Source organism: Pollicipes pollicipes, unplaced genomic scaffold, assembly GCF_011947565.3.
Source record: "Pollicipes pollicipes isolate AB1234 unplaced genomic scaffold, Ppol_2.1 Scaffold_1600;HRSCAF=1878_pilon_pilon_pilon, whole genome shotgun sequence".
Taxonomy (NCBI): domain Eukaryota; kingdom Metazoa; phylum Arthropoda; class Thecostraca; order Pollicipedomorpha; family Pollicipedidae; genus Pollicipes; species Pollicipes pollicipes.
In genome coordinates, this window is record NW_023595962.1 from 915,115 (window position 1) to 929,072 (window position 13,958).

Sequence of the window (13,958 nt, forward strand, 5' to 3'; positions counted from 1 at the left end):
CACTCGATTTCTTCCGTTCGTTAACGTGGTGATTTCACTGCGTTTGAAGACGCAGTTTTAGGATATTCTCCACCGGCGGTGAATGCAAGATTTTGAACATTGGGTGCATATAAAAGCATATAATGTTAAGCCAAGCCGTATAATGCAATTTGTAGCATTTCACGTTCAAACCTACGTACAGTATGGCTCAGATCAGAGGTACTGAATGTGTGTCCACAGTAGCATTAGCGTTATCCTCGGAAAAAAACAGGAGAATGGAAATATAGATAGAGATATCACCTGGTTTTTCGGAGGAATAAGGCTAATACTACTTTCTTATCTATGTGAATATGTTCTTCGGTAATACAGTGGACAACTTACATAACAGCGAATGTGTGGTTTGAACGCAGTAAGCGCATTAAGATTTTATAGAGAGATCCTACTCTGGCGAAGATTTCACCGTGGCAGATTTCGAAATATCCCGCTATCCCGTCCGTCCGTCCGTCCGTCCGTCCGTCCGTCCGCCCGCCCATCCGTCCGTGTGTCCGTGCGTCCGCCCGCCCGTCCGTGCGTGCGTCCGTCCTTTCGCCCGTGCGTCCGTACTTGCGCCCTTCCTTCCGTCCGTCCGTCCTTCTTTCCGTCCGTCCATCCGTTCGTCCGTCAACCCGTCTGTCCATCCGTCCGTCCGTCCGTCCGTCCTTCCGTTCATCCATCCTTCCGTCCGTCCGTCCGTCATCCCATCCGTCATCCCGTCCGTCCGTCGCTTCAAGCACTTCGGCATGCCAAGCCTAAACTTGGGCCGCCCGTCTCCCAGCCTTCTCGGTCGTGTGCTCCGGTTCGGTGGACAAACTTCGGTGCCGGTCTCGGGCCGATCCCGTACAGCGCCGTCGAAAGTAAGCAGGGGCCGGCGGCTCGACCCGCGCGTCAGGCGCTCACGCGTCCTTTGGACTCATGTTATCTAGCGGTCTGAGCTATGGATGAGCGTATACTCGGCATCAAAACTTTGAACAAATGAGCAATACTGTTGATTCACCTTTGTGAAGTGATGACCTTCGTTCGAACACGGCACAATGCCAGCACACTTATCCAGGCTGCTTTCATCAGGGGCAGGGTGCCAGTGTTCTCGCTCTGAACGATGCGGGCACGTTTCATCTGCACAATGATTCGTGCCGCCATGCCTTTTCGCTGAACGCGTGGTGCCCCGCGCATGGAATTGCGGAGCGGGGCCGCAGGTCACAGGCTTTCGTTCTCAGGCCTTTGGACCAGGTGCTTTGTTCTCCAATCTTCCTGAACTATCAGCTGTTAACGAATTTACCTGCCCAGATCACCTTTCCAAATACGTTGGAGCAGTCATATCCGTAGGTGCACTATCTGCATCTGTATCTACTCCACACAACCCTATTCGCATCTACTCCAAACCAGCCACTACTTTCCCATAACCCAGCACTCCCCCCCCCCCCCCACCCCGACCTCTGACCCCTCTCCTTCGGGCTGACAGCTGGCAGGCCCTTGTTCGCCGGTCGGCTGTCCGCCACGCCGCCGCCCGCCGGCTTGAGTGCTGCGGACCAGTCTGCCCCCGCAGGGGTGGCGGGGCTCCACTCGGCCTCCGCCGGTACAGCATCGGGCGCTGCGGCTGGTGATTGGCGGAGATGTGGGGTCGCGCCACGGAAGCTGTGCTTGTGTGACCGGTATTTAACGGTCTTTTGACAGCTGGCAAGGAAAGCCGAGGTGAAATAGGTTAGGATAATGAGGGAAAACTGCACGGCTTCCTACATTTTCGGCACAAAAGGTCTACTTGACCTTTGACACTGGTGACGGCCGAGGCATTGTATCACCACATCGCTATATGGATGTGATTCACCTCCCCCACCCCAACCCCCCCACCCCCACCCCCGTCGGCTCTCGGCCCGGGCCCGTGGCGCCGAAAAAGATCCCGTCATTGAGTGACGCTTCCAGATATGATGCATTCGCCGTTGACTAGTGCGCTGTGCTTTGGCTGTGCTTTGGCTGTGACTAGTGCGCTGTGCTTTGACTGTGTGGTGCGTAGCGTATTGCATGCAACGGACTTGCAGCAGCAAAACCACCCTCCGCTGTGAAAGATGCAATATCGGATGTTCTGCGCCCGAAACGCTGGCAATCACCGGGCACGCACAGATGCGTCGCACAGTTTGTATTGAGGCAGACTGCCGACATCTCACTCACCAACCGTCACCGACATCTCACTCACCAACCGTCACCGACATCTCAATCGCCAGCCGTCACCACGCCTGGTAGGCGAATGTCAGCTCTCTACCTCGTCGCCTCGTCGACACGTTCGCTCGGTTACGTCGCCGTGCGCGTAAGGTACCGGTTCATCACACCGTAGGCTGTTCGAGACAGTCGTTCGGTACAGGCCGTCTGGGTAACCAGAGGCTCGCCGCAAATGGCGGACATGTAGCCGGCAGGTGACAGACCTGTGCTCCGGACACGAAACAAAGCGTCAGAGGTCTACAGACTCATGTTCCGGACACGAAACACAGCAGCGGAGGCATACAGACTTGTGCTCCAGACACAAAACACGGCAGCGGAGGCATACAGACTTGTGCTCCGGACACGAAACACGGCAGCGGAGGCATACAGACTTGTGCTCCAGACACAAAACACAGCAGGACAATATCAGCAGCACTTGAGCCAAAGCAGTTCGGCTCACTCGAGTCTACAGAGCCCGCCTCGGGCTCACAACTTTGAATGCGGGCTTCAGGTACGCGGGCCCAAAGGCGGCGAATATCCGCGCAAAGTTCGCCGCCTAACACAGGCCCGTGGCACATCCAGATTCGAGGCGAGTTCCAGATGCAGTACAAGTAGAGAACAGGGTAGAGGGTGTGGTGTTGTGCAAAGGCTGGCATTCGGACGCAGGGTTGCTCTCGTTTGGAAGCATTTTTTAAAGTCGCCCGTTGGACTCGTTGGCGCTACGCATATACCCGACTGGAACGGACTTCATTGCATCATCTTCATCTTCATCATCATCATCATCGTTTTCTTCTTCAATGCATTTCAGTCATAGTTCTGTTTGTTTATTGAAAAAGAACGGTCAGTTGGGGACAAAAACATTGGTGGAAGCACCTTAACGTGCGCTTTGTTGCCACACAGTACCGTTTTCGTAGAGATATGTAGTTAAAGGGAGCTCTGCGAAGTTTCACATGGGAGTAACCACATATCATCGCTTATTTTACGACTCAGCACATGTGAACAGTTCGTGTTCAGAAGATACGCGAAATGAGCGAGTCAGTACTGGGGCGATGAACATGTTTTCTTAACATTCTGATGAATGCCAACTCAATGCCAAGCGTCAATGAAACACCAGCAGATGAGTCCACGTTGCAAAGCGGGATCTCATCAAAGAGTATGCACGGATTCTACCGTCTCGCCTAGCATCACTCCAAAACGCACACACTTTCAACCACCGACAATCTGTATCAACGACGCCGCCGCCATCAACAGCTGCGACGCATCCCACCCATGTTCGCCGAACGCACACGAGATGGCAGCACTGAGCGTCAGCCCAGTTTTGCGTAGAGATCATCCAGCTGTGGCTTGAAATATCGTCGCATTTCGGGTCGCTTTGACTTGAGACCAGGGGTGAGAAGGTTGTTTTGCACGCTGAACGGGTCCGGGTGCAGGTAAATATCCTTTACCTGTGCGATTAGGGACAAGCGTCAGCGCACGCAGAAAGGATCGCAAAAGTGCTGTTTGCACGCTGCACGTGGGAAACCGCGAGAACGCTTAGTTCCACAGCCTCAGCGGCACTTACGGGGCTGGAAGCCTGTTCAGATTGCAACGCCTGTGCGTCTGTGTATCTCGGAGGAGGTAAATGCGGTTGCACGAATGACGGAGGTCTCGCGGGAAACAACCGCACGTTTTGGCGGAAAACAAGATGCACATTTGCAGCTGGATAGCCGCAGCCGCGCGCCAAATGGCCATTTCGCAGGTTTCAGACAGGCTGTATCAAGGCTTTCATTCCGTTCGCTTTGACTTGAGGCAAGAAGTGAGTTTGTTTCGTAGGCTGAAGGGATCCTTCTGCAGCAGCATAGCATTTAGGAATCACGGCAAGGTTGTCCCAAGTTCACATTCGAATTCGGGTTGAAATGATCACTTGGAATATCGCTTTGTAGTATGTACGATCAGTTGCCATCCTTGGAAAACATTCACGCGAGTCCCAAATGCAAAGCCCTGCGTATCAAAACCTGACAGAGATCTGGGAGCCCAGTGTCATGAGGGTAAGTCAGGCAAGTAGCCACTGGGCTGCATTGCAACATCGCAGCGCAATATCTGGCCACTCACTGGCTACAAAGCAAGTAGCCACTGAACTGCATTGCAACATCGCAGCGCAATACCTGGCCACTCACAGGCTACAAAGCAAGTAGCCACTGGGCTGCAGTGCAACATCGCAGCGCAGTATCTGGCCACTCAATGGCTACACAGAAGCTCAACTACGCGCGCGAGGTCCTGCATGTAGTCGAACATCGGATTTCAAAATACCGGTCTATCTGTCACGAAACGTGCAATTAATCGGAAGGGCACTAGAGTATGCGTAATTGACATTATCCAACTGCATCTATGTCTTCAATATTTCTTTTAGCCGTGATGTCGGATCCGGCTGGTTTACCCCAGCTTATGCGACTTCATAAGAGTTGCCGAGTCTGGTTGGCTTTTTCCGTTTCCTGTCCTGCTTTCTATTGACCCTTACATTCTTTCTGCCATATATATGTTCACTAAAATGCCGCGCATCTGTTTCATCCTTTCATCCCATTTCACCCCTTTTCTCTTTTTGATCACCTCTTCACATTTTGCTTCACGTCCCATACATATCTCAGCTCATTTCGCACGCCCTTTCTTCGACGTCTCAATTGCTTCCCTTTCTCTCACTTCTCCTTGCTAATGCCATACCACCTGCCCCCTCGCTTCCTCACCCACACCTCCATCCCATCTCCCCTGTCACCCGCACCTCTATGCCCCGTCTCCCCTGTCACCCGCAACTCCATCCCCCATCTCCTCTGTCACCCGCAACTCCATCCCCCATCTCCCCTGTCACCCGCATCTCCATGCCCCATCTCCCCTGTCACCCGCGCCTCCATTCCCCACCTCCCCTGTCACCGCCCATCTGTCCCCCATCTCCCCTGCTACCCGCCCCCTGTCCCCTCGCCACCCGCCTCACCTGCTCATAGCCCTTGAGCGCAGCTTTTTCGGCCAGGCGCGCCATGTCCTCTAGCACCATCTCCCGCACCGCCTGCGACTGGCACAGCACCGACAGCGTGCCCGGGATGCCGGCGGAGGCGGCCCAGGCCTTCAGCGCGACCACGGCCGGCACCACCACCGCCACCACATACGACTTGAGGCTGTCTCCGTGCACGAAGAGCTGCGCGACGAAGCGGGAGCCCAGGTAGACGGCCTCCACTTTCTCCGGCGCGACGTACTCGCCCTGAGAGACATGAAGGGGGAGGGGTAGTGGGAAATAATAATGACCGCCTGCATGATCCGGTAATATTAAATTCTTCCCAAAATTGGGTACAATCAAGCATCCGCCCAACGGCCTATGTCCATGAATCACACACCCATGAACTCTACGTCTATGAATCCTAAGCCCATGGGTCATGCAGACCCTATACCCAGTTGAAAGTACATCAGTAGCATTACTTAACGACGCGCTGTGCTACATCATGTCGACTGGCGCCAACTAGCGGTCTCATCGCTAATACGCATGGGTGAAGAGGTCATCCAGTCACAATCTCTCTCCACGCATTGGCCGAAAATACGAACGCAGTAAGCAAGCCAACGATGAACGCGTGGCACATTGGCACATTGGTCCACCGCCCGCAGTCGCCCGACGCCGCGGGGTTGACCAGAAGCGAGCCGCCGACCTGCGCCAGTTTGAAGATGGGTTTCCTGCGGTCGATGATGCTGAGGGTGCCGGCTGGCGTCCACTGTCCCACGTCGCCGGTGTGAAGCCAGCCCTGCTCGTCCAGCGCCTCCCGCGTGCGCTCCGGGTCACGATGGTAGCCCTGTGACGGCACGGCCGAGGTTCTAGCTCAGTGACATGTCCCGGATGAAGTCAGCGAGGTGGAAGAGACGGTGGAGCGGTTCGGTTCCGTTCCGCATCCTGACTTTCCGGCTGGTTCTCATGCATTATCCACGGTACCTACGTTTGTGCTGAAACGCTCTTGTACCTCCCATACAAACCCCAGAAACACGAAGTTCTTCTTACGCATCACGTGATACTGCTCATCATGAACAACCGCCTCCTCCTCGTCTTCCTGAGTAACCCTGAAGATGTACCTCATACCTCTAGTGCACCATTCCCACCTTGAAGGCCGAAGATCGTGTTCGAGACTGCCTTGAAGATATTGTTTGTGCATCCCCATCCCCTGTGCCAGTGCTGACTCCCTGTACATCCACAGCTACCCCGTGGCGAAGATCACGTTGAAGGACCATGATGGCTCTCGCTCCCTGTGCCGCCTGTCACTCTGAAGATGCTTCTTCTTCGACAGCCACTCGCCCGCGTCCCTCCTCACCCTGAAGACATCGCCTTTCCGACACTCAAGTCATCGCCAGGGCTCTTCCTCGCCATGAAGCTCTCTGTCCCATGCTGAAGACATCGTCCTTCGACACTGTAGTCATCGCCAGCGGCCCTCCTCACCCTGAAGACGTCGTCTTTCCGACACTGTAACCATCGTCCGCACCCCCCCCCCCCCCTCCCCCCTCCCCCCACCTTGAAGCTCTCCGCCTCACCCTGAAGACGTTGCTGCCACGTACGCAGACTTCGCCCTGGCCGGATACGGCGAAGTAGCCCAGCTCCGGCACATCCACCAGCTTGACATCGCAGCAGGGCAGTGGCGGCCCCACGTGCTCGGGCCGCGCCTCTCCCGGCAGCGTCAGCGTGCAGGCGGCCGCGCACTCGGTCTGTCCGTACCCCTCCAGCACCTGCCGGCAGGAGGGGTCGGGCCCCACGGCCGTCAGCAGTAGCGGGTGTTGCGCGAGAGGGTAATTCGAGCGTCAGAAAGACACGGTGGATGTTGCTTTGCGTACTGCCGGAAGAAGCGCTCTTGTCGGGTGCTGTTAACTAGGACTGGGCCCCGGAAATGCTGTGCTGGTTACGGTGCTTAAGTCCTGTGGAAGTCTTAAACGCTGAGTCTTACAGATATGTCTTTTAGGAGGCATGCATTTTATGAACCAGGATCCAGGTCTCAGACTCACCGTCGAAGAATGCGTCCAAGAGACACGGGTGAGATCTTAATCTAGCATTGTGGTCTCTCGGTGTTCGCAGTATCCATGCAGCCTCCACCGCTAAATAACGTTGAACCCGGTAACGCGCGCCGAGTGCCCCTTCACACAAAACTTTATCGCTTCAAAACGTAGAGGCTTAAAATACAAGAACCATAAACTCGTTACTGACAGCGCAGCCAAAGCCTGACATGAAAAAACCGAAAAATACACGTGACCGACTGTGTAGACGAAACCTAACATGAGAAACGACGAAAGACACATGACTGACAGTGCAACCGGGAGCTTATATGAAAAAACGACAAAAGACACGCGACTGGCAGTGCAGCCGAAGCCTAACATGAAAAACGACAAAATACACGTGACTGACAGTGCAACCGGGGCCTTACATGAAAAAACGACAAAAGGCACGTGACTGGCAGTGCAGCCAAAGCCTAACATGAAAAAAACGAGAAAAAAAACACGCGTGACTGACAGTGCAACCGAGGCCTTACATGCATAAACGACAAAAGACACGTGGCTGACATGAAAAAAACGAAAAAAAAACATACACGTGATTGACAGTGCAGCCGAAGCCAACATGAAAGAAACGAAAAAGAGACACGTGACTGACCGTGCAGCCGAGGGCGCAGCGTGCGAAGGTGAGCACGGCGGAGGCGGTAGGCGCAGAGCCCACCACCACCAGCCTCACCCTGCCGCCCAGCGAGGCCCGCGTGCGCCGGAACACAAACCGGTCCCACACCGAGTCATGCCGCACCACTGACCTGCGGCGGCGTACGCGGTCATAATAGGTCACAATAAGTCACGACTGGTCAGGAAATGCCACAGAAGGTCACGAAAGGACATGTGACAGTCATGGATAGGTCATGAAATGTCAGGACAGGCCACGGCAGGTCACAAACGGCCGCGGCAGCTCGCCACAGGCTATGGCATGTCCCGACAGGCAACGACAGGTCAGGGCAGGCTACAAAAGGTCACAACAGGTCACGAGAGGTCATGGTGGCGGAGCACGAGTGCGCCGGTCACTGTGGGTCCTATCGGGTACATAAAGGACTGCGCGTGTCATGTTGGGTCAAAGCGGGCTCCAGAGAGCCTAAAAATAGCTGTAAAGGGCCATTCCCGGGTCAAAGGTCATGGCGGATCATCGCAGGGCCTAAAGAAGCGTACAGATCACGAGTTGTCTCAGTGTGGTCGGAGGGCGGCGTACAGGTTGTGGTGGGTCGGAGCAGGTCACAAGGAATGCCTGGATACCTGTGGGTGGTGAAGTCACAGAGAGTGCCCGGGTACCCATGGGTCGTAAGGTCACAATGAGTGCCCGGATACCCATGGGTCGTTAGGTCATGGTCAGCCGTGGGATGTTATTGTATCATGTTACCTATCTGCCGGTGTGCACGAAGGCACTAAGCACACAGAGCTGCGCGCGACAGCAGTTGATAGAATTTCCTGCAGACACTAGGCTCATCTCCAGTTACACGGATGCAAAGGAAACCGCAGTCTTCGAGGGCCGCCAGGTCACCTGGGGTCGCGACCGCAAATCACAAACGCGTATATTACTCGACCTTGCGGTCACGGGTCATGAGTCATGGGTCATGGGCCATGGGTCACGGGTCATGGGTCACGGGTCACGGGTCACGGGTCATGAGTCTTGGGGAACGCAGTCACGCTATCGTGGGCACGGATCATGAAAGGCCACAGAAAACTTTTACTGCATACATTTGATGACTTCACCTTCCTGACTCTGCCTCGTATCTGACCATTCACCTTTCACCCGGGCCAGCATCATGCCATTCGCTTCGTGACCTCGGCCTGCGTTCAAACACTCACATCCAACCTCATTCCTGGCCTTTGACCCCTCATCCCGGCGTCCGCTTCACCCCTGACCCAGACCCGCGCCGCGCCACTGACCTCTTGACCTCGGCGTGCTTGGCGGCGAGCGCCCAGCGCAGCAGACGGCGCCGCAGCGGGCTCGTGCTGACCTCGGCCCAGGCTCGGTCGCGCAGCCGGTTCAGCAGCCGCGGCACCATGGGCACGACGGTGGGACGCAGCTGGCGCAGGTCAGCCGCCAGACCACGCAGGTCGCCGCGGAAGAAGCCCACCGCGCCGCCCTGCGCGTACATCACCGCCTGCAGCCCCGGTCAAGATCAGTAATGGAGGTCGAGGTCATGGACGGAGGGGACGGATGTGATGTGGAAGGCAAGCGGGTTAACGCGCGTGTCGTGGTTTTACGTTTAGGTCACGGTAGGGTCATGGTCTTGTGTATGGTTATGGTTTTGGTTACGTTTATGGTTTTTGGTTATTGTCAGGGTCATGGTACGATTATGGTTTGTGTATGGTCATAGTTTTGGTTATGGTTATGGTTTTGGATATGCACATGATCGTAAACTATGACGGATGCGCAGAGCGTGGCTCTCTGTTGCTGCAATACCGGCGACTGACTAAGGTCAGAATGACGGCAAAGGTCAAGAACAGCTTACAAGGTCATGGTTGATAAGCTACCTCAAAGCCGCTTTTGAACGTTTCAGTCAATGATTGTGATTTGTAATGCCATGGTTACTGGGTGTTGAATGCATGACTACTGCAGTTGTCGGTCGTGATTACTGATTGACGTCAAGGTGTATGAACAAAGTTGCGGGCAGTGACCGGGGCGACGGCCAAAAACCAGGCCGCTTTGCTGAGTCGGGTTGTGTACTGGACTACGTGACATATGAGACCGCGGTCATTGCCTGATGGCATGTAGACGCCAGGTACTTTTGGGGTTCGCATCAGTCATTAATGGTGAACAGTGAGACTCATTTTGCGGCGTTTGACAAGCAAGATTAATTTTGCGGCGCGAGAAAAGCAAGACTAATTTTGAGGCTTGGGACAAGCAAGTCGATGGCAAACGCAGCTGTTATCATTTTAAAGGCAACACCAAGGTCGTATTGACAGCGACCCAGACGACAAAGAATCTATTCCGCCGGCGTCATTCATGACGTCATACTCAATGCATTTTGCGTCTTTTGGTGTTCGTAGCGACTCGGACGACAAAGAATCTACGTGACGTCACGTAGAATCTTTGCTGGACGCACGGCACCTTTTTCCGTGACTTGATTGAAGTGAGGTAGACATGGCGCAACAGTATCAACGAGTCAAGCCAGGTGCCCAGGACCGACCACGAGTAACGAAAACGTGTTGTATATGTTACAAATAGTAAGATTTGCAGTTTCCATTGTTAAAAGCACGCTTGGTAGCCGCAAACGAAGATCTTAAAGCCCATGCATGTGCAATTATTGTCACGATAGTTGCGAGGATTTCAATTAAAAAAAAACGCGTCGCTTTGCGAAGACGACCGGCACAGACTCTACGCGACGTCACGTAGAACTGAACGCTCTTGGTGCGCTGTGAATGCATCCAAAAGCTGAAGCGCATGATGCGGTTACAACTGACGTAGCTGACATCAATACAATGGAATGTCCGCCTCTCAAAAGTTTATCTGACAAAGACGTTCACTCCTTTACATGTTAATATTCGTGAGCAACTTCAGCAATGACACTGCTTGCAAATCGACTGTCTATGGAGTTGGCCTGACCTGACGACCTCGTTAGACAAACATGGACTAATGTTTGACAAAAAGTCGACAAAAACATAGATTGATTCGCCTTTTCGGCAACGGCGGCCAACGTGCCGTAAGGAATGCAAGGTTGTTGGCGGTCATCGTGAACTTGGCTCATCTCACTCGATTCATGCTTTAGACTACGATGTTGTAGATCAAATCTAACTAAGGCGACTTCGGCCGCTTCCCGGCCGATTGTTGCAATCGCCGTAGTTGGCCGCACGTGGTTGTGCAATCGCGGAGCTTCGCAGCGAGTACACTAAGAGCCATCAGTGGGTTTATGTCTTCACCTTCTCCGTTTGCCCTGACTTGGCACCGGTCCTTAAGGAACGCTCCAAGAGCAGCAACAGAACGAGGACCTGCGACTGAGCGCCCGTACCCAGCCGATGCGCAGCCGATGCCCACTTTTGCCGGCACGGTCGACGTGTTCTCCTCCGTCAGACAAAATTGGTGTCGCGTCATCGCAAACTCCGGAAATTCGAGATCTGGCACCGATTTGGGCCCATGTTTTCGGCTTCGCGGCGGTGCGCGCACTGCAAAACCCCGATACGTCGCCGAGACCGATGTCCTCCCTCCCCCTCCCCCTCCCCCATCTCACCAAGACAACGCCAACCAACCTCGCAGACGCGCTCCAGCATGTGCGCCAGCGGCAGGAACGAGACGAGCGTATCGCCGCTGGCTGGCGCATGAGAGTCCAGCTGCAGCACCAGCGCGTGCACAGCCGCCACCAGGCTGGCGTGCGGCAGCATCACGCCCTTGGGGGAGCCGGTGGTGCCGGCCGTGTAGCAGATGGTGGCCAGGTCCTCGGGCCGCGGCGGCTGCCGGCGAGGACCGGGGTCAAGGTCGAGGGCCTGAGCGCTGAGTCGGGGATCAGAGGCTGGGGAAGCTGTCGGGACTGAACGGTGCTAGGGGCGGCACGCGAGAGCTGTTGGCAGGAGCGAGAAGTGCTGTGAGGGAGGCGTTGTGGGAGAAGACCTGCCGATGGGGTACAGATAGGGATCTCATGAGGTTTAGTCGTTTGCCGCGGCAAGCGACCGACTCCCATGCCCTCAACCAACCCTATCCCCTCGTGAGGGGTATAGTGTATGAAGGAGACGAGCTGATGGAAGAGGGCTGAGGAAGAGATGGGTCAGGACATTGTGAATCGGGACGGGTGTGAGGACACACGTGGCTGAAATAATAACATCGCTGGAAGCGCCGCGCACGGAAGGGGAAGGGAGGGTCTGCTCTCCAAGCAACACTGAGAAAACCTGGACTTGATACTGCCTGGTCGAGTGAATGCAGTGTTTGTAGTGCGAGTCGGTCGCGCTGTTTGTGTTTGTGTTGGCCCCCGCCCGCGGCGCGACGTTGGCACTTATCCGGGGACCATCATCCGCTCTTATGCCCTGTTAATTGAGTGCCACTTCGGAAATAATGATGTGATGGTAACATATACTAACAAAGGAAAACGTGCCAGAGTTCGAAGGATCTAAAGCAGAAGGTAGACAGGCCATCCATACAAATACGAATGGCACTCTCTGTTTTCCAGGGACGACCTACCTCGATTCAGCACTCCCTCCCGGGCAGGCATATACGTGCGCACACACCACACACGTTTGCGTACACGCGCGCCAACTAACAATAAACAGATACCAATGGACAAAACCCAACTAAAAAGCATCACTGCAAAAACAGCTGAAAATCCCGTGCCAAACCAGGACCTTTCAGAACGATATACAATACTCTAGCCATATGTAGCTGACCTAGCCCTGACCTCATCCTTGCCCTGATCTTAACTCTGATCTGGTCCTAACCTGGCCTAATATGACTAGACCTAACCCTGACCTCACTATGACCCCGACCCGACACAAACCTGAACTAGCTTGACCCCAACGCTCGCAAAACCTCCCAAACCTCACCATCGCCTTCATCCTCATCAACCTGTCCGCCACCACGAGCCGCCGATTTCCCCCTCTCTCCCCACCATCCGCCGAGGCCGCCTCACCCTCTCCCCACCACCCGCCGAACCCGCCTCACCCTCTCCGCCAGCTGCGCCTTGGCGCCGGCACTCTCCAGGTCGGTGAAGCGGGACACGCGGACGGCAAGGTCAGCGGAGCGCTGCAGAATCTCGGCCGAGGGCTGGTGCGTGCAGACCACGTGCGCCAGCCGTCGCGGTCGACGGTTCAAAAGCGTGGTGAGACGGGTGTCGTTGTCCACCACCACCACCGTCAGGTTGGCCTACGGGGGAGTCAGAGGGGAGTCAGATGGGAGTCACTGCCACGATCAGGCTGGCCTATGGGGGAGTCAGAGGTGAGTCAAAGGGGAGTCGCCACCACCGTCAGGTTGTCCGACAGAGGAGTCAGAGACGAGTCAGAGAAAAGTCGCCACCACCATCAGGTTGGCTTGCAAGGGAGTCTGAGGGGAGTCAGACGGGAGTCAGAGAAGAGTCAACAGCACAGTCAGGCTGGCCTACGGTGGAGTCAGAGGGAAGTCAGAGGGGAGTCACCACCACCGTCAGGTTGACCCGCAGAGGAGTCAGAGGGAGGTCACCACCACCATCAGGTTGGCCCACATAGAAGTCAGGGGGTAGTCAGAAAGGAGTCGCCACCTTCGTCAGGCTACCTGCAGGGGGACAAACAATTCGCCGACACAGTGGGGCTGGTCTGCAATGGAGTTAGAGGGCAGTCAGAGGGGAGTCAATAGTTCACCGACACAGTGGGGCTGGTCTGCAATGGAGTTAGAGGGCAGTCAGAGGGGAGTCAATAGTTCACCGACACAGTGGGGCTGGTCTGCAATGGAGTTAGAGGACAGTCAGAGGGGAGTCAATAGTTCACCGACACAGTGGGGCTGGTCTGCAATGGAGTTAGAGGGCAGTCAGAGGGGAGTCAATGTCACCACTACCTTCAGGTTGGCCTACGGCAGAGTCAGAGGTGAGTCATAGAAGAGTCACCACTACCGTCAGACTGGCCTGCAGGGGAGTCGGATGAGAATCAGAGGGGAGTAAAAACCCGCCGGCACAGTGGGGCTGGCCTGCAGGGTAGTCAAGGAAGGATTAGAGGGGAGTCGCCATCACCACCACCGTTGCCCGGCAGATGGGCAGAAACGAGTGCAAAGCAGTCATCATCTAACACAACCGTCAGGATGGCATGCG

The 13,958-nt window shown here is 55.2% G+C and overlaps 1 protein-coding gene across 1 annotated transcript in view; it reads right to left on the minus strand.

Annotated features, from left to right (window-relative positions):
• Positions 1 to 3,016: 3,016 nt before the first annotated feature.
• The window catches only part of LOC119092286 (long-chain-fatty-acid--CoA ligase 1-like), a 28,945-nt gene continuing 18,003 nt past the window's right edge, over positions 3,017 to 13,958 (minus strand). The window contains 9 exon segments of the mRNA XM_037215260.1: positions 3,017 to 3,653; positions 5,174 to 5,437; positions 5,877 to 6,017; positions 6,745 to 6,936; positions 7,850 to 8,000; positions 9,142 to 9,359; positions 11,446 to 11,646; positions 12,845 to 13,045; positions 13,709 to 13,720. Of these exon segments, the coding sequence (XP_037071155.1) occupies positions 3,516 to 3,653; positions 5,174 to 5,437; positions 5,877 to 6,017; positions 6,745 to 6,936; positions 7,850 to 8,000; positions 9,142 to 9,359; positions 11,446 to 11,646; positions 12,845 to 13,045; positions 13,709 to 13,720 (1,518 nt within the window). The 3' untranslated portion in view covers positions 3,017 to 3,515.